The sequence below is a fragment of the Sminthopsis crassicaudata genome, chromosome 3 (assembly GCF_048593235.1).
Source record: "Sminthopsis crassicaudata isolate SCR6 chromosome 3, ASM4859323v1, whole genome shotgun sequence".
Lineage (NCBI taxonomy): Eukaryota > Metazoa > Chordata > Mammalia > Dasyuromorphia > Dasyuridae > Sminthopsis > Sminthopsis crassicaudata.
This window is the reverse complement of record NC_133619.1, coordinates 207,358,978-207,378,793: the sequence shown is the minus strand read 5'-3', so window position 1 is coordinate 207,378,793 and position 19,816 is coordinate 207,358,978. Positions and strand designations below refer to the sequence as shown.

The 19,816-nt window shown below is 35.7% G+C and overlaps 1 protein-coding gene across 1 annotated transcript in view; it reads left to right on the top strand.

Moving 5' to 3' along the window:
• Positions 1-19,816, top strand: part of EPHA6 (EPH receptor A6) — a 1,095,310-nt gene that overhangs the window by 893,202 nt on the left and 182,292 nt on the right. Inside the window, exon 14 of the mRNA XM_074299847.1 lies at positions 16,996-17,205. Within this exon, the coding sequence (XP_074155948.1) occupies positions 16,996-17,205 (210 nt within the window). The remainder of the gene's footprint in view (positions 1-16,995; positions 17,206-19,816) is intronic.

Here is a 19,816-nt window from a genome sequence, read left to right as displayed (position 1 = left end):
GAAAAATACTTTTAAAATATACTGTAACAATACAGTAAATACAGTAAAACAAAGAACATGTTAACAATGGTTTTTGTAAGTCAAGATGTAACCTGTAGAGATCTTTAAGATTTAGTTTGTTTATTTAAGTTTGATATCACTAATCTAGTCCAACCCCTTTCGTGTTGTCTATGAAAAAAACTGAGACCTAGGTAAATGAAAGTAAACATATACATATAAGCATAGCCAGGATTCAAATGGAAGTCCTCTGATCACAAATCTAGTATTTTTTCCATAGTGCCATAATGATTCCCCCAAAGGAAGTGTCTAAAGGTGTGCTGGAACCATCTTGAACTGGATTACTAAGAGCCCCATTATTAAACTTCACTGGGGATTTAAACCTCAAAAAATGTCAATAACAACAACTCAGAGGTCGATTTACTATTCTGTTAATTTTCTAGACTTAAAAGAATTCATAGGGCAGCAACATGGTGCAGTGGATGCAGCACCAGGCTTAGAATCACCAAGATCTGAGTTCAAATCAAGTCTTACATGCTTAGTAGCTGTATGACCCTGGGCAAGTCACTTTAACCCTGTTTGCTTCAATTTCCTCATCTGTAAAATGAACTTGAGAAGTAAATGGCAAACCATTCCAGTACTTTTGCCAAGAAAACCCCAAATGGGAGTCACAAAGCAAAATGATTAAACAACAGGAAGAAAAAAATGCTAATGCAGATTAAATTTAAATTTATATGGCTATATTCTTTTCTTCCCCCACCCTTTATTAAACATTTACCAGGAAAGCCTTGTATGGCCCTATAAACTGTTTGATCTCTGCAAAAAAGCTGTAGAAAGCTCAGGGAATTTGAGATCTGGTGACTGGAAATTAATTAATAATAATAGTAATTGCCATTTATATAATGCTTTAAGGTTTACAATATGTTTAACATCCATAATTTCAATTAAGCCTAACAAGACTTCTGAAAGTGTCATTACTTCATAAAACTACAGAAAACATTTATCTATATTTTCCCATGAGCTCAGGGCTCATGAAATGACTCCTTTCTCATTGACTATAGTCTAGGATTCCCTTCTCTCTCTTCCTCTTCTTCCCTACTCTCTATCCTTTTCTAAACTAAAAAAGAAACCTGGTAATTGCTACCTTCACCAAATTCCAAGATATGGGAGAAATGCACAATGGTTAAGCTGAAGAGAGAAAGAGAAAGCTTAAGAAAGGGAGGGGGGTAGAGAGGGAGAAAGAAAAAGAGAGATTTTTATTATTATTATTATTACAATTTGTTATAAAAGATATATAAAGTCGAGTCTAGTCTAAATGCCATTAATTTTGATTTGATGGATAGTTTTCCATTAACTTTGATGGCAATAAGGTACCCACTACTAGAATATTAAAGCAAAAGTAATATAAAGAAAATTCATGCTTCAGGTAAGGATACAAAGCAGAAAGAGACCTTTGTCACTTTCATTTTAGTCTCATCTTCTTATTTATATATAAACTGAGGCCAAGCGATATTAAGTGACTTATCTAAATTCATAACTAAAATGGGGCAGAAATAGGATTCAAACTCAATAATTAATTCAAATTCCAAGTTCTGCATTCTAAGCTCTATTCTCTTTCTACTGCAATATATTATCATATAAGATTATAGTGAGTCAATATTACTTGTTTCCTCTCTTTCCCAGGATATGACATATGCATCTGCCCCTCAGGCCAAAACACTTATACAATGCATTTGGAATTCAGGGAAGACATCCCACACAGGTTATTCAAATTATCCAAGGACTGCTCTCAAACAAATATCCAAATGAGAAGAGGAAAAAGAAGGCCTTTGCTGCTCCAAATGAATAGTTTTAGAAAATTTTCTTCCTTGAAGAAGAGAAATAATGAAAAAGAATAAGCCAGAAAAAAAGTATTTTGTGCCTTTTTTTTTCCCTGGGTGATAGCATTATCCAAGACTTTTAAAATGATAATTATGAGAATAAAAGACAGAATTTTAAGTTTGCATCCATCCCATTATAGATGAAAATTAAAAGACCTCCTGGGCTAAAATGTTCAGAAACAGTCCTGTATGTGTTCTTAAATTACTATATTATGCTGCTATATTAAGTTTTTGTTGCCAATTGATTTTTCAGAGATGAAATTAGAGCAGGGCTTCTTAAATTTTTCTATTCATGACCCTTTTTTGTCTGTGAAATTTTTACACAACCCCAGGTATATAAGTATATAAAATATCTACAAGTTAAACTTACTAATAATAAATCATAATTTCATGACCCCCATGTTCAGTTATGAGATCTCATATTAAAAAAAACATATGGGGGTGAAAGGATATTGACTGCTATATGAGTGTGTGATAAAAAGCTGCATGTTTCAAGCTAGGCACATTCATGTTTTCCTGAGGGCTTTAGTTTTAGGAGAATAGTCACCAGCTCAGATCTAACCCCATCCCTATCCCTCAACTACAAGAATAATTACTGAATAGACTCAGTTTACCAAGACTGAGAAAATTTGCCTAAGGGTCCCAGATTATGGAAGTCCTCTTACCATCATTCCTTTCTCCTCAGCACATTAACTTCCATGAACTAATTTTACTCCTTAGCATAAGCTCTCCCCTAGCTCTAAAACATTCATAATACCTTCTCACATTCCCTTAAGATCTGTCATACTGAAGTAAGAGCCCAAACGTAACCTGACTTCCTCTACCAGTCTGATGCTTTCATCCTCCTTCTCCAACTCAGTCTGACCAACCTTCTGACCTATCCATTTTGTTTGTGCCTCTACCAGACCTTTTCACTACTCCCTCTGTCAAAGTCCACTTCTGAAATTAAAAGAACTTTGAAGAATAATTAGATATATTCAATGTTGAAAGTAATGGGCCAGAAGAAAAAAGAAAGGAACAAAATCACTGAAGTATTTTTAAGTACATAGAAGATGAATTGATCATTAATTTATGAAGTTATATAATGGAGACAGGGACACTTAGCTCTTTAGGTACTCACCAGGAAAGACCACTATTGGCAGTGGAAAAAAGGGCAGCAATTACATTTTGATAATCAGAAAGAATATAGAGAGAGACAAGTGGCAAAAGGAGTACAGAAGCAGACAGTGGGACAGAGGGATGAGATGATGAAGGGAAAAAGGCAATATTGAGAAAGAGAGTAAGAAGGGGGAGAGACATCAAGTTACCATTCATGGAACCATGGGTTAAAGTCAAAAGCATTAGGCATCACTAAATCTATGGAGAGTGAAAGATATTCAGGGGTTATGAGCCTGAGATCTCTTTTTCATCGTGTTTGGGGAAAAATAGACTAACTTTTATCTGTGCCACTTTGGAGTTAGTTCATTAGCTGTCCACATCATCTCTATGTTATTAATAAAACTTTTAAATATTCATCTCAAAGCTATCAAAACCTTTATAATACTCTCTTGATCTGGAACTATGGAGGCCTAAATTTTATCTGGAATTTATGTATCCTAGCACTCCTGAACTTTTACAAAAAGCCTTTCCCAAATCCCCCCCTTAAATTCTAAGGCCTTCCTTTTGTTACTTATTTCCTATTAATCCTGTAAATAATTTGCTTTGGAAAATGTTTGCCACATGTCAGATTAGCTAAAATGACAGGAAAAGATAATGATGAATGTTAGAGGGGATGTGGGAAAACTGAGACACTGATACATTGTTGATGAAACTGTGAATGGATCTAACTATTCTGGAGAGCAATTTGGAATATGCTCAAAAAGTTATCAAACTATGCATATTCTTTGATCCAGCAGTGTTTCTACTGTACTTATATCCCAAAGAGATCTTAAAGAAGGGAAAAGGGACCCACATGTCCAAAAATGTAGCAGCCCTTTTTGTAGTGACTAAAAACTAGAAACTAAATCGATGCCCATCAATTGGAGAATGGCTGAATATATTGTGGTATATGAATGTTATGGAATATTATTGCTCTGTAAGAAATGACCAGCAAGATGATTTCCAAGAGGCCTGGAGTAACTTATATGAACTGATGCTAAATGAAATGAGCAGAACCAGGAAATCATTATACACAGCAACAAGATATGACGATCAATTCTTATGGACTCTCTTCAACAATGAGATGATTCAAACCAGTTCCACTTGTTCAGTGATGAAGAAAGCCTTCTACACCTAGAGAAAGGACCATGGGAACTGAGTGTGAACCACAACATAGCATTCTCATTGTCTCTGTTGTTATTTGCTTATATTTTGCTTTCTTTTGCAGTTTTTTCTTCTTAATCTAATTTTTATTGTGCAGCAAGATAACAGTATAAATATGTATATATATATATATATATATATATATATATATATACATATATATATATATATATATATATATATATATATATTCTACTTAGCATATATTTTAACATATTTGATGTATTAGACTACCTGCCATCTAGGGGAGGGGTGGAGGGAAGGAAGGAAAAATTAGGAACAGAAGATTTTGCAAGGGTAAATGTTGAAAACTTATTCATGCATATGTTTGGTAAATAAAAAGCTTTAATTTAAAAAAAAAGAAAGAAAAATGTGTTTCCATTTTATATTTCTTATTAGACTGTAAGCTCCTTGAGGATAGGAACTGTCTTTTGCTTCTTTTAAATCCTCCAGGTTTAGCACAGGGTTTGGCACATAGTGGGCACTTAAAAAGTTAACATACTTTTCTTTTGTTTCAGAAGCAATTAGGGCAAAATGACCTGCCCAGGGTCATACAGACAGGGGGCACTAAGTATCTGAGACCATATTTGAACTCAGGGTCTCCTGACTTCAGGACTGATGCTCTACCTAGCTACCCTGAAAGTTGAAATATTTTAAAAGAAAAACAAGTTGTACTTGAGCTTGTAGTTTGTAGTTTGTAGTTTCAGATAAAATCCTGTTTCTCTATTCTATTGTTTATATGGAAATATATATTTAATCTAGTGTATGTTAAATTCAGAATAATTATTTTATTTGAGAAAGGCTTATCTTTTGGTATCCATATAGATAGAATTTCTTATTTATATTTCTTATAGAATTTCATCACTAGTTGGTCTCAGAATGGACTGGATCCAAAGCACTGGTAGTAATGACTTGATTTCAACTTGAAAGGTCTCTAGTGTCTCAGAGATTTCTGGATGTTTCTGTGCATCCTTTTTTTAAATCCAAGCTTTGGATAAAAAGCACACAAGACAACTACAAGAAATATTTAACACTTTGGAGGACACACAATCAAAAAAAATTTTTTTTTTTAGCAGACCAGACTGGTGGACTAAATATAAATAAATGAAACTTAATGAGGATAAATGTAAGGCTTTTCAAATGAAATAAAAAAACAAACAAACAAAACACTTCATACATACAAGATGAGAAAGACAAGGCTAAACAGCACTTCATTTGAAACATGATGGCCACTTCACAGTTATTCAATTGATTGGTATGCTTCGAGGGAATGCATCTGGTATGAAGTATCTTTCTGATATGGGTTATGTACATCGAGATCTTGCAGCTTGAAATATTCTAGTCAACAGCAACTTAGTATGCAAAGTATCTGATTTTGGTCTCTCTCGAGTATTAGAAGATGACCCAGAAGCTGCTTATACAACAACAGTAAGTTTCTGTCATATATATTGCTACATTTTATGTGTTTGCATATTTCATTCTCTTTTCTTTGTAATGCTTCATTTATTAGAGATAGCCATATGATCTATGAGATTCTGGTATATATTGACTATCAAACAAACCAAGCTTATATAATAATTGTAATATTTTTTTAATTTTTATTTTATTTTATAATTATAACTTTTTTTGACAGTACATAAGCATGGGTAATTTTTTACAACATTATCCCTTTCACTTACTTCTATTCAGATTTGTTCCCTTCCTCCCCCAACTCCCTCCCACAGATGGCAAGCAGTCTTATATATGTTAAATATATTACAGTATATTCTAGATACAATATATGTGTGTAGAGCCGAATTTTTTGTTGCACAGGAAGAATTGGATTCAGAAGGTAAAAATAACAGTTTACATTCATTTCCCAGTGTTCCTTTTCTAGATGTAGCTGGTTCTGTCCATCATTAATCAATTGGAATTGGATTAGCTCTTCTCTATGTTGAAGAAATCCACTTCCATCAGCATACATCCTCATACAGTATCATTGTTGAAGTGTATAATGATCTCTTAGTTCTGCTCGTTTCACTCAGCATCAGTTGATGAAGTCTCTCCAAGCCTCTCTGTATTTCTCCTGTTGGTCATTTCTTATAGAAAAATAATATTCCATAACATTCATATACCATAGTTTACCCAACCATTCTCCAATTGATGGACATCCATTCATCTTCCAGCTTCTAGCCACTATGAAAAGGGCTGCCACAAACATTTTGTCACATAAAGGTCCCTTTCCCTTCTTTAGTAGTTCCTTGGGGTATAAGCCCAGTAGTAGTATGGCTGGGTCAAAGGGTATGCACATTTTGATAACTTTTTGGGCATAATTCCAGATTGCTCTCCAGAATGGTTGGATTCTTTCACAACTCCACCAACAATGCATCAGTGTCCCAGTTTTCCCACATCGCCTCCAACATTCATCGTTATTTGTTCCTGTCATCTTAGCCAATCTGACAGGTGTGTAATGATACCTCAGAGTTGTCTTAATTTGCATTTCTCTGATCAATAGTGATTTGGAACACTCTTTCATATGAGTGGAAATAGTTTTAATTTCATCATCTGAAAATTGTCTGTTCATATCCTTTGACCATTTATCAATTGGAGAATGGCTTGATTTCTTATAAATTAAAGTCAATTCTCTGTATATTTTGGAGATGAGGCCTTTATCAGAACCTTTAACTGTAAAAATTTTTTCCCAATTTGTTACTTCCCTTCTAATCTTGTTTGCATTAGTTTTGTTTGTGCAGAAACTTTTTAATTTGGTGAAATCAAAATGTTCTATTTTGTGATCAATAATGGTCTCTAGTTCTCCCTTGGACACAAACTCCTTCCTCCTCCACAAGTCTGAGAGGTAAACCATCCCATGTTCCTCCAATTTATTTATGATTTCGTTCTTTATGCCTAAATCTTGGACCCATTTTGATCGTATCTTAGTATGTGGTGTTAAATGTGGGTCCATGCCTAGTTTCTGCCATACTAATTTCCAGTTTTCCCAGCAGTTTTTGTCAAATAATGAATTCTTATCCCAAAATTTGGGATCTTTCGGTTTGACAAAGATTAGATTGCTATTTTTATTCACTATCTTGCCCTGTGAACCTAACCTATGCCACTGATCAACTAGTCTATTTCTTAGCCAATACCAAATGGTTTTGGTGACTGTTGCTTTATAATATAGCTTTAAATCAGGTACACTTAGACCACCTTCCTCTGACTTTTTTTTCATTAGTTCCCTTGCAATTCTCGACCTTTTATTCTTCCATATGAATTTTGTTGTTATTTTTTCTAGGTCATTAAAATAGTTTCTTGGGAGTTTGATTGGTATAGCACTAAATAAATAGATTAGTTTGGGGAGTATTGTCATCTTTATTATATTCGCTCAGCCTATCCAAGAGCACTGAATGTCTTTCCAATTATTTAATTCTGACTTTATTTTTGTGGCAAGTGTTTTGTAATTTTGCTCATATAATTCCTGACTCTCCTTTGGTAGATATATTCCCAAATATTTTATACTATCGACTGTTATTTTGAATGGAATTTCTCTTTGTATCTCTTGCTGTTGGATTGTGTGGGTAATATATAAAAATCCTGAGGATTTATGTGGATTTATTTTGTATCCTGTGACTTTGCTAAAATTCTGAATTATTTCTAATAGCTTTTTTAGCAGAGTCTTTGGGGTTCTCTAAGTATACCATCATGTCATCTGCGAAAAGTGACAATTTGATTTCTTCATTTCCTACTCTAATTCCTTGAATCTCTTTCTCGGCTCTTATTGCCGAGGCTAGAGTTTCTAGTACTATACTGAATAGTAATGGTGATAGTGGGCAACCTTGTTTCACTTCTGATCTTGCAGGGAAAGGTTCTAGTTTATCACCATTACATATGATGTTTACTGAAGGTTTTAAATATATGCTCGTTATTATTTTAAGGAATAGTCCATTTATTCCTATACTCTCAAGCGTTTTAAGTAGGAATGGATGTTGGATTTTATCAAATGCTTTTTCTGCATCTATTGAGATGATCATATGTTTTTTATTAATATGGTCAATTATACTAATAGTTTTCCTAATATTAAACCAGCCCTGCATTCCTGGTATAAATCCCACTTGGTCATAGTGTATTATCCTGGGGATGATTTTCTGAAGTCTATTTGCTAATATCTTATTTAAGATTTTAGCATCAATATTCATTAAGGAAATTGGTCTATAGTTTTCTTTCTCAGTTTTCGATCTACCTGGTTTAGGTATCAGTACCATGTCTGTGTCATAGAAGGAATTTGGTAGGACTCCTTCAATCCCTATTTTTTCAAATAGTTTACATAGCATTGGAGTTCATTGTTCTTTAAATGTTTGGTAGAATTCACATGTAAATCCATCTGGTCCTGGGGACTTTTTCTTAGGAAGTTGGTTAATAGCTTGGCCTATTTCTTTTTCTGAGATGGGACTATTTAGACTACTTACTTTTTCCTCTGTTAATCTGGGCAAGCTATATTTTTGAAGGTATTCTTCCATTTCATTTAATTTATTGAATTTATCAGCATAAAGTTGAGCAAAGTAGCTCCTAACTATTGTTCTAATTTCCTCTTCATTAGTGGTGAGTTCACCCTTTTCATTTTCAAGACTAACAATTTGCTTTTTCTCTTTCCTTTTTTTAATCAGGTTTACTAAGGATTTGTCTATTTTGTTGGTTTTTTCATAAAACCAATTCTTAGTTTTATTAATTAATTCAATAGTTTTTTTTACTTTCAATTTTATTAATCTCACCTTTTATTTTTTGAATTTCAAGTTTTGTGTTTTTCTGGGGGTTTTTAATTTGTTCCTTTTCTAGCAATTTTAGTTGTAAGCCCAATTTGTTGCCCCTCTCTTTCTCTATTTTATGCAAGTAGGTCTGTAGAGATATAAAACGTCCCCTTATTACTGCTTTGGCTGTATCCCACACATTTTGGTATGATGTCTCATTATTGTCATTTTCTTGGGTGAAGTTATTAATTATGTCTATGATTTGCTTTTTTACCCAATCATTCTTTAGTATAAGAATGTTTAGTTTCCAATTATTTTTTGGTCTATTTTCCCCTGGCTTTTTATTAAATATTATTTTGATTGCATTATGGTCTGAAAAGGATGCATTTACTATTTCTGCCTTACTGCATTTGATTTTCAGGTTTTTATGCCCTAGTATATGATCAATTTTTGTATAGGTTCCATGAACTGCTGAGAAGAAAGTATATTCCTTTCTGTCTCCATTTAGCTTTCGCCAAAGATCTATCATATCAAACTTTTCTAGTATTCTATTTACCTCTTTGACTTCTTTCTTATTTATTTTGTGGTTTGATTTATCTAATTCTGAGAGTGCAAGGTTGAGATTTCCCGCTATTATAGTTTTGCTATCTATTTCCTCTTGCAGCTCTCTTAATTTCTCTTTTAAGAATTTAGATGCTGCACCACTTGGTGCATATATGTTTAATATTCATACTGCTTCATTATTGATGCTGCCCTTATCTCTTTTAATTAGATCAATTTTTGTTTTTGCTTGATCTGAGATGAGGATGGCTAATCCAGCTTTTTTGTTTTTGCCTGAAGCATGATAGATTCTGCTCCACCCTTTTACTTTTAGTTTGAATGTCTCACCCTGTTTCAGGTGTGTTTCCTGTAAACAACATATAGTAGGATTCTGACTTTTAATCCAGTCTGCTAACTGCTTCCTCTTTATGAGGCAGTTTGCCCCATTCACATTGATGGTTAGAAGGACTAATTCTATATTGCTTGCCATCCTATTAACCCCTGCTTATGCTTTTCCCCTTTCCTTCCCTTTTACCCTCCTATCCAGTATTAAACTGGTGAACACCACTTGCTTTTCACAGCCCTCCCTTTTTAGGATCCCTCCCTCACCTTAAAGATCCTCCCCTTATTTTACCCCTTTTCCTCGAAATTACTGTATTCCCTTCCCCTTAGCTTACTCCTTCCCTTTCACTTTTCAATGAAGTGGAAGAAGTTTCACCATAAATCGAATATGACTATTGATACACGCTATGTTCATCTCCCTCCTTTCTTTCTCTCAGATATAATAGGTTACCTTTGCCTCTTCATGAGATATAGTACCACCACTTTACACTTTTTTTATGATATAATCTCCTTTCCACCTCTAGTTTCTAAGACAAATTGTACATATGTTCTTTACATATTTTTTTGGCAGAAGTATAGTTCTCAAGATTTCTTTTTACCTTTTTAGAAATCTCTTGAGTTCTGTATTTGAAGATCAAACCTTTTATGTAGGTCTGGTTTTTTCATCAAAAATAGATGGAATTCATTTATTTCGTTAAATGTCCATCTTCTTCCCTGGAAAACGATGCTCATTCTTGCTGGGTAAGTTATTCTTGGCTGCATACCAAGTTCCTTGGCCTTTTGGAATATCATGTTCCAGGCCCTTCGTTCTTTTAATGTGGACGCTGCTAGATCCTGGGTTATTCTTATTGTGGATCCTCCATATCTGAATTGCTTTTTTCTAGCAGCTTCCAATATCTTTTCCTTTGTCTGATGGTTCTTGAACTTAGCCACTATATTTCTTGGCGTTTTGATTTTAGGGTCCCTTTCAGTAGGTGATCGATTAATTTTTTCAATGTCTATTTTACCCTCTGTTTCCAGAATGTCTGGGCAGTTCTCTTTGATAATTTCCTCGAAAATGGTGTCCAAGCTCTTTTTTTCCTCCCATTTTTCAGGGACTCCGATTATTCTCAAATTGTCTCTCCTGGATCTGTTTTCCAGGTCTGTTGTCTTTCTGGTAAGGTACTTGACATTCTTTTCAATTGTTTCATTTCTCTGGTTTTGCTTGACTACCTCTTGGTTTCTCCTTGAGTCATTCATTTCTACTTGTTCCAGTCTAATTTTCAATGATGTATTTTCTTCACTCACTTTTTTTAATATCTCTTTGTTATTGTCCAATTGAGTTTTTATCTTCTATGGAATTTTTTTCCATTTTATCCATTTTATTTTTTAGAGAGCTGATTTCTTTTTCCAGCTCACTAATCCTGTTTTCCTTGGAGTTGTTTACCTTTTCCAGCTCACTAATCTTGTTTCTCAATGATTTGATTTCTTTATCCACTCTGTCTTTGAATGCATGGGATGACTTCTCCAGGCTTTCTTGCCAAACTTCCCTTTCCTTTTCCCATTTCTCTTCCAGCACTCTTGTGAGAGCCTTTTTGATTTCCTCTATGAGGTTCTTTTGTATTGAAGAGCAGCTTATATCCCTCCCAGGGGATACATCTGGGCACAGTCTGTTCCTAGTCTCCTCAGCATTTGAAGTCTGCTCCCTCTCCACACAGAAGCTGTCAATGGTTAGAGCCCTTTTGAATTTTTTGTTCATTTTGTCAGAGTAGGAATCAAAGAAAACAAACTGACAAGAGAAACAATTGGTCTGTTTTGCGGGGGATGGGGCTGGGTGGTATTAATGGGCTTCCTCTACAGACTTGGGGTAGGGCAGCAGAGAGCCACTAACAGAACAGCAATGACTGTACTGAGTCTGCGCTTTGAGGCTCCGAGAATGCACCTAGTCAGTCCAGGTGGGGGTTGGGGGTGGCCGGGCTCTGAGAGACGCTGGCTTTCTGGGGTTTTAATCTTCACCTCCGGTGTTTACACCCTCTCAGCTGCTCCTGGCTTGCTGCCAAGACGGAGCATCCACACTGGGGCAAAAGCCCTTTCACAGAAACGGCAGAGATCACACCCCTCCCCCTCTGGTCTGAGCTGTGTGAGCTGCCTGTCTTGCTCTGGCTGCCTGCCCTCAGTCTGCGCCCAGTCTGATTGACCCTCCCCCGATGAAACACAGACCTTTTCTGGCGACTTTCAAGGATGTCTTCTCTTGGTGATTATTTGTGGATTTCTTTCTGGGTCAAGCATTAAGTCAGAGGCTTGTCATGAAGTAAGTTCTGAGAGAAAACGAGGAGCTCCCAAGCAGTTGTCTGCCTCCACACCGCCATCTTGGCCGGAAGTGATCAAAGGATCAGTTGTAATAATTTAAGAATCTGATATTTATGTATCTTATCATCTTACCTCCTAAGTCAAAACAGCCTTCCTTCCTCAGGACAGCAACAACAATAACAATCACCTTGTGGTCAATATGTAGGTATAATCTTTCTCAATAGAATAGGGACTGCCTCTCTTTTGTTTGTGAATATCTATTACATAGCCTAGAATACAGGAATTGCCTTTGAAATGTTTATCAATTGATTTAAATGAATTAATTTCAGAATATAAACCATATTATCTTAGTTACTCCCTTTTAGTCCTCAATTGAATTTTTGTGCTTCTAATCATTCTAATTCATGTGGCTGAAATGCAATAATTATCATGAAATTGTTTCTTTTTTTTTCAGAAATTGTTTCACTTTCATTAATAGTGTGCTGAAACTCTATCTTTCCAGAAATCAACAGGAGTCAGGATCACTAAATGTCTTTATTCTAGATCTTTACCGTCGCCTCCAACGCCAGGTCACGAGTGCAAGTGAGCGTGAGTTCCACCACCCAAGTTTCTCTTACTCCTCCCACACAAGTCACTTCCCTCTCTTTGTCTCACCAATCAAGTCAGCACAGAACAGCTGGGGAGGGTCAACCTTAAACAAGTTAATAGGGAACCGTCCAATTGGCAATTAGTCTCACGTGCTTCATCATCCAAGTGCATTGCTCAGTTCTAGCCCTTTACATCTCCCGCTTTCTTTTGTTTTAGACCACAGGAGGTCGCGCCATCCCTGACTTTTCAGGGAGATGAGAACCCCAAAAAGGAGGTGATCACACCCCCCCTGACTTCTCAGGAGGGGAGATGAAAGCACTAAAAAGGAGATAATCACGCCCTCCCTGACATCTCAGGAAGGGAGATGAGAAGCACCAAAGAGAAGTGGGGATTTGCTAGCGGGTTTCTGGATTGAAGGGCCTTATTAGAGACAAGTATGCACAAACCCATCAGCATGGGAGTTATTACACAAGCACATAGCAATAACGCAGAGGCTATTAGTGGTGACTCTCCCCACAGTCAGTGCAGACTCGATGTGGTGTAACAAACAGGAATTGTACATGCAAGTAGTGATATAACAAACAATATAAATCAACATGGTATTGTAAGAGATTTCCAGAAGTCCTAGAAGGAGGGTATGTAAACACCAGACACACATACCCCTTCTTCAGCAACCAAGAGATAGTCCAAAACCAATCTATTGTCCATTGCTTCACTGTTAGGGAATTCAATGATCCCCACAAGTTTTTGAAATCCCACATCAGTCTTTTTATATGTTAGGGAATCCAATGATCCCCACAAGATTTTGAAGTCCAGCAACAGTCTTATGATGCCTCAGAGAATCCAATGATTCCTGAGGACTTTCAGTCCTACAATAGTCTTATGATGTCTCAGAGAATCCAATGATTCCTGAGGATTTTCAGTCCTACAATAGCCTTATGATGTCTCAGAGAATCCAATGATTCCTGAGACTTTCAAGTCCTACAATAGTCTTATGATGTCTCAGAGAATCCAATGATTCCTGAGGATTTTCAAGTCCAACAGTTTTTGATGTCCATGGGTCAAACGCCATAACTGCCAGGTTCTTTCAGTGGTGGGCACAGTCAGCAACGGAACCACCCGATGTTTCTTGGGCCTTCTCCTTCGTTTCAAGGGTCTGCTCTGTCTCTCTCCGATGGACAAGGCAAATATGGCTCATTGGCACCCATCTGATTCCTTCTCCATCTGTAGACATACAAGCAAACCCTCTCCCCCAAGCAGTTAACCTATCTGGTCCCTTCCATTCACCTTTCTGGATCTCTCCACATCACTTGGCGATTATCTAAAGACAGTGAAGCTGCTCACACTGGACACTGCCCTTCCGGTGAGTTATAAAACCTGTCTGCTGGAGCCAGTGCATCTTTGTCAAAAATTAAAAAATTAATGGTATAGAGAACTAAATTTAGAAGTTCTCTAGGGTTACCCGTGGCTCCCCCTTTCTTTTGTTTTTGGAGGAGTGTCTTAATATCTCTGTTTCTTCTCTCTACTATTGCCTGCCCTTGAGGATTAAAGGGTATGCCCGTGGTGTGTAAAATCTTAAATGGGTGCCACAGTGCATCAGGAGATTGAGGCCCGGAAGTAATTTCTGTGGATATTAGGACTGCCCTTGGGCGGGATCCTGGCCATATTGAGATAGCTTCATAATGGGTGACTCTCTCGCTGATTGGCTGTGTGTGTGACCTCACAGGCCCTATTTAAGCCCACTGCAGGCAGCAGGCGGCCCTCTTTAATCTGACGTTCTTCACCCTGGCTCCCTAGCCTGGGTGGCCAAGCCAAGATGGGTAGCCAAAAGAGGTAAGGGTTTTGGTAGTGAACACGTGGGTCTTCTGACCAGGTGTTCACCCGGGAACCAACAAGTTAGGGCATCAGTCAGGGCATTATGTGAGTAGGTATAATAAAGGCTTTTAAGATTACACGTGGTTGTTCTTGAGCGCGCTACCGGTTATTAAGCTATAGATTCAAGAGATTGTGGCCAGAGACCTTTGAAGGCCTCTGAGGAGGCGAGCCGGGTAGAGCTCCCACTGCAAAGGACAGTGGTCAAAGGTACTCTGGTGGGTCTAGGACAGAATAGTAATTGTAACTGCCAGGAGAGCACGTTACAAATGGCGCCCAACGTGGGGCGCCAAATGCTGGAACTCTATCTTTCCAGAAATCAACAGGAGTCAGGATCACTAAATGTCTTTATTCTAGATCTTTACTGTCGCCTCCAACGCCAGGTCACGAGTGCAAGTGAGCGTGAGTTCCACCACCCAAGTTTCTCTTACTCCTCCCACACAAGTCACTTCCCTCTCTTTGCCTCACCAATCAAGTCAGCACAGAACAGCTGGGGAGGGTCAACCTTAAACAAGTTAATAGGGAACCGTCCAATTGGCAATTAGTCTCACGTGCTTCATCATCCAAGTGCATTGCTCAGTTCTAGCCCTTTACAATAGTGCTTTGCCCTGTTACAAAAACTTTTATATGTGCACCTTGCCTAATATGATCTTCATAATGATCTCATGAGGGAGGGAATGGAAATACAACTATCCACATTATACAGATAAAAGAGCTAAGGCTCAGAAATGTTAGATCAACTTTGCTAGGGCTACATAAATGCATGGAGCCTGATTTCAAACCCAAGCTGCTAATTCCAAGTCTTCATGCTGATGAGAACTAGATAAATGGTACTTAAATGAAATAAGGTTTAGTTGAGATCTAGTGGCAGGTTCGGGGTAAAGGGAGTCAAATAGAGCTCCCCTGCAATCCCTTTGGATTTGGCACAAGGACACAGAGTTAAATGAGGTCTAGTGGCGCAAGAGACCTCTGTAAAGGAATTTACAGACCCGAAAACCTAGATTGATAAAAGAGGTTTATTGTAGGGTTTGCAAGTAAAGTTTAGTTAGTAAAGTTAAAGATAGAGATAAAAAGGCACCGGAACTACAGCTCCAGTGGGCAGAAATCCTTGACATGATCGGTGTAAGGATACCATGTTTGGGATCTCTGCAAAGAGTGGACTCCATTTTGGAGTTTTGTATCTGAAGTGACTCATGGGTAGAGTCCCAAGTTGGCTTCTGGCTTGAGTTCTAGCCAGGGTTAGAATTTGCTAGGTTGGGGTTGGAAAACTTGAGCAGATTATTAGAATGGGGGCTGGGACAGCCCAAGTTGTCTCAGATCCGATGGGGGCTGGGAGAGCCTGGATATCTCCCATTGGAATTCAAAAGGGTGCTTTTGACCAGGATTTGTGAATTGAAGGTCCTAGCTTCTTCAGCCATGGGGGGTTGGGAATCAGAAAGAAATCTTAAAGGGACCATAACCCCCATCAATGCTGCCTTTAAGGTATAGGATTAGGAATTAAATTTGTGTTTCATTGCTACAGAAACTTCTAGTTAAATAAATGCCTTATACTAAAACTATTAAGTGTCTTCTTCACAACTCATAGTCTTAGAACATTGCCCAGAGCACCAAGAGATTAACTTAGTTGACCAGTCACACAGCAAGTATGTTTTAGAGGCATGACTTAAACTAAGGCATACACTCAGTCACTGACTCCATGCTGTTTCTTTGTTCCCTCTGTTTTAAGGAAACTTAAAAGTTCCTTTTCCCAGGAGTCCATTGTATTATAAATTTTACTTCTCTACTGATTTGCTTTATATAATGAAGCATGTTACTCTGTAAACTTTAAATCTCTTAAAACTCACAAGCTATATATTCTTTATCAGTTTAGCTTGTCTAAGCCTGTCACCATACAACCACACCATTACTTTTTATTTGTTCTTTGTGACCTTTCCTAAGTTTTTATTGGCAGTTTTTTATGTAATTTCCTTTTGCTTTTCAGGTTTTTGTAGAGCTCTGAGTTTAACTAACTTGACATCCTACTATATTTACTTTCTTTCCTAAATAATGTATGGTTGATTCAGGAACCCATGACTATTTAAAGAGAATTAATTCTCCACAGGGTCCTTTTCTATTACACTACCATCCTAATAATATCTTCACCAAGATTTACCTATTAAGAAGAGTCTTCTTGAAATTCACTTTCTTCTTTTATTAATTTCTCTATTGCTATTGCCTTTTGGAGGATTTCTTGGTCATCTCCAACTAAATTTTCCTCCCCATTTTAAATGTTAAGCTATTTTCTCTCTTCAATAGGAATAAGATGGAGAAAAACCTTTATCCTAAAGAATTCTCCCTTTCTCTTTTTTTTCTTAGTGAAATATACCTAAAAATAATATTCTCATGGAAGAGCCATGTAGATCATAAATAATCTTTAATATCCTAGGACTTATAATTTACTTTTAACCTATAAAATTTCTTTTCAGAAACATGATGGCCACTTCACAGTTATTCAGTTGATTGGTATGCTTCGAGGGATTGCATCTGGTATGAAGTATCTTTCTGATATGGGTTATGTACATCGAGATCTTGCAGCTCGAAATATTCTAGTCAACAGCAACTTAGTATGCAAAGTATCTGATTTTGGTCTCTCTCGAGTATTAGAAGATGACCCAGAAGCTGCTTATACAACAACAGTAAGTGTCTGTCATATAAATTGCTACATTTTATGTGTTTGCATATTTCATTCTCTTTTCTTTGTAATGCTTCATTTATTAGAGATAGCCATATGATCTATGAGATTCTGGTAATTTTATATTTTCTTATTTAACAAGAAAATTCATTAAGAAGCTTCTTTATGTCATTAAATTGTCAACCAAGTATCAAATTCCTCATTTCTTTCAACCAGTCAGCCAGTCAATAAATATTAAACACCTACTATGTTCCAAGCATTGTGATAAATTCTAAAGGTACTCAAAAAAATGTAAAAGGCAGACAGTGCTTAAGATAACATCTTTGGGATTCAAGTTATAGGACTGTTTTATAGATTTAAAAAAAATCCTTATATAAATTACTTTATATTATCTCAAAAACTAGAAGCCCCTGAATATCACCCAAGCTGTCTAGCTTGTTTCTTAGTTCAATGAATGAATTGTTTTTGTTACTATGGTTAGCATTTCATCCTAATAGCAAATTTCATGCAAAGATTTGAAAGTGCATGATAATGCACTACTATTATAAATACAGAGACAGACTCCAAAAATGAGGTTGTTTTTACAGATGTTTTATCATTACAGAAATCTTAGGTACCAAAGGCCAATTTGTTAAGATAGCCAGACATTTTTCCTTGACTTCTTCAATCTAAAATAGCTTCTAGAATCTTTTAGCTATATTTTTCTATGCATCAAATTGAAGTCCATTAAATTTCGTTAATCTTTTGTGTTATTTAGTTATAGTGGATACCGGCTAATTTACAGAATAAAACGTAGTAAAATATTTTTTCTTACATTCTTTGGTGAATTATCACACTGCTCTTACATTCTAAAGCACTGAGAAATAATCAGAAATTACCAAGTCAATTTGATTCTCAGTTTTCTTTACCTTATATCCAATATTAATGAAAAATGTACATCTCCAATCTTTTGTCAATATTTATTTCATTTCCTGTGATGGTTGTTTTTTTTTTAGAAATTTGCTATTCAATTATTAAAAGATTGAATCAAATTCAATATTTTAAATAGAGAATTTTGTGCCCTAAATTTGTTTGTTTTAAGAAGTCCTCTACAAGATTTATCAGTGGCATTTTCACTAGCTTTTATAACAAAAAGCCACATCCTGAAAAAAATAAATTAATCTCTGAGAGACAGATGTATAAGATGTTCATATCAACTGGTTTTTTTTTTTCATTTTATTCAAAAGGCTTCATAAAAACTAGAAACTACAGTATCTATAAATAAGATATTTATTTTTAAAGATACTGTTCTGTCTCATTTTTAATGAAAGAAAATCATGATCACCTTAGGCTTCATGCCTTTTTACCTTTTGGTATTTACAAATGTGCAAACATAAAGAAAACTTTGGAAGAGTTGGTAAAAATGTATAAGCTTCTTCTGTCACTCACATTATTAATAAGCCTAAAAAAAAAAGGTATAAGCAATATTTGCAATAGATAAGACAAATTAAATTTGTTGAAATATAAAAGGTTATCTTTACTAACAAAATGACCATGTGATTGCCTAGCAAAATGTAGATTATTTAAGAATTAAAAATTTTACTTCTTTTTTATTCTATTAATTTAATTAGTAAATAAGATTTATTTCAATAACCTAGCTAAAACAAAAGTGTCTAACCAAAGTATGATGTTTTAGATTTTCTAAGTTTAGATAGATGTTAGATAGTTCTGTTATACAGAACATTATATAACATATTTAAGAATTTTGTTTTGTTTTGTTTTTACTGGGGAAGCTAAGTGGTATACTGGATAGAGCACCTGGGCTAGAGTCAGGAAAACTCATCGTTCTGAGTTCAAATCTGTGTGACCTTGGGCAAGTTTTCTCAACTTTAAAATGAGCTAGAGAGAGATATATCAAACCATTCTAGTACCTTTGCAAGAAAATCCCAAATAGGGTCACAGAGTCAGACATGACTACACAACAACATTTTTACTAAATATTTTCAAGATTTAGGAACTTTGTGATTTTTTTTTAATATATTATAATTAAAGAAGTAAAGTCATCAACTGAATGGATTACAACTTTGTTCAGAGACATGTTTTGTGTTTATTTGTCAGAGAAGTAATTCAATCAGAAGACAAACTTGAAGTCACATTTGCTAAAATCCAACCAAAAGACAATATGGGATTCTTAAACCTTTCTTTCAAGGGACCCCTCAGAATATGCTAATGATTATTTCTCCCAAAATATGAAACTGAATTTTTAAAAGCCGATTTACATTCAGATCTTGATTACCTGTATCACCACTCAGAATATATTTGTAGTTTTTTTCCAAGGAAATTTTGATTTTGGACAAAAAAACAGATATTTCACATAAAACAAAATTCTAGAATATTTCTAGTTTCAGTTTGGCTCAGTTTAATTTTAGTTTATATATAATTATAGCATGGCTGAAATTATTATTTTTGCTTCATTAGTATTAAGGTTTCCTAAAATACAGTTTTTGGAGGCCCGGAATAGAAAAGGATTTTATTTGTTTGTTTCTTTTTCATTAAATGAGGAAAAAGTTATGCAGCAGAAACCTTTTCAGTAAGATTAAAGACATTTTAAAGAGATTGGTTAGCTAGGTCTAATT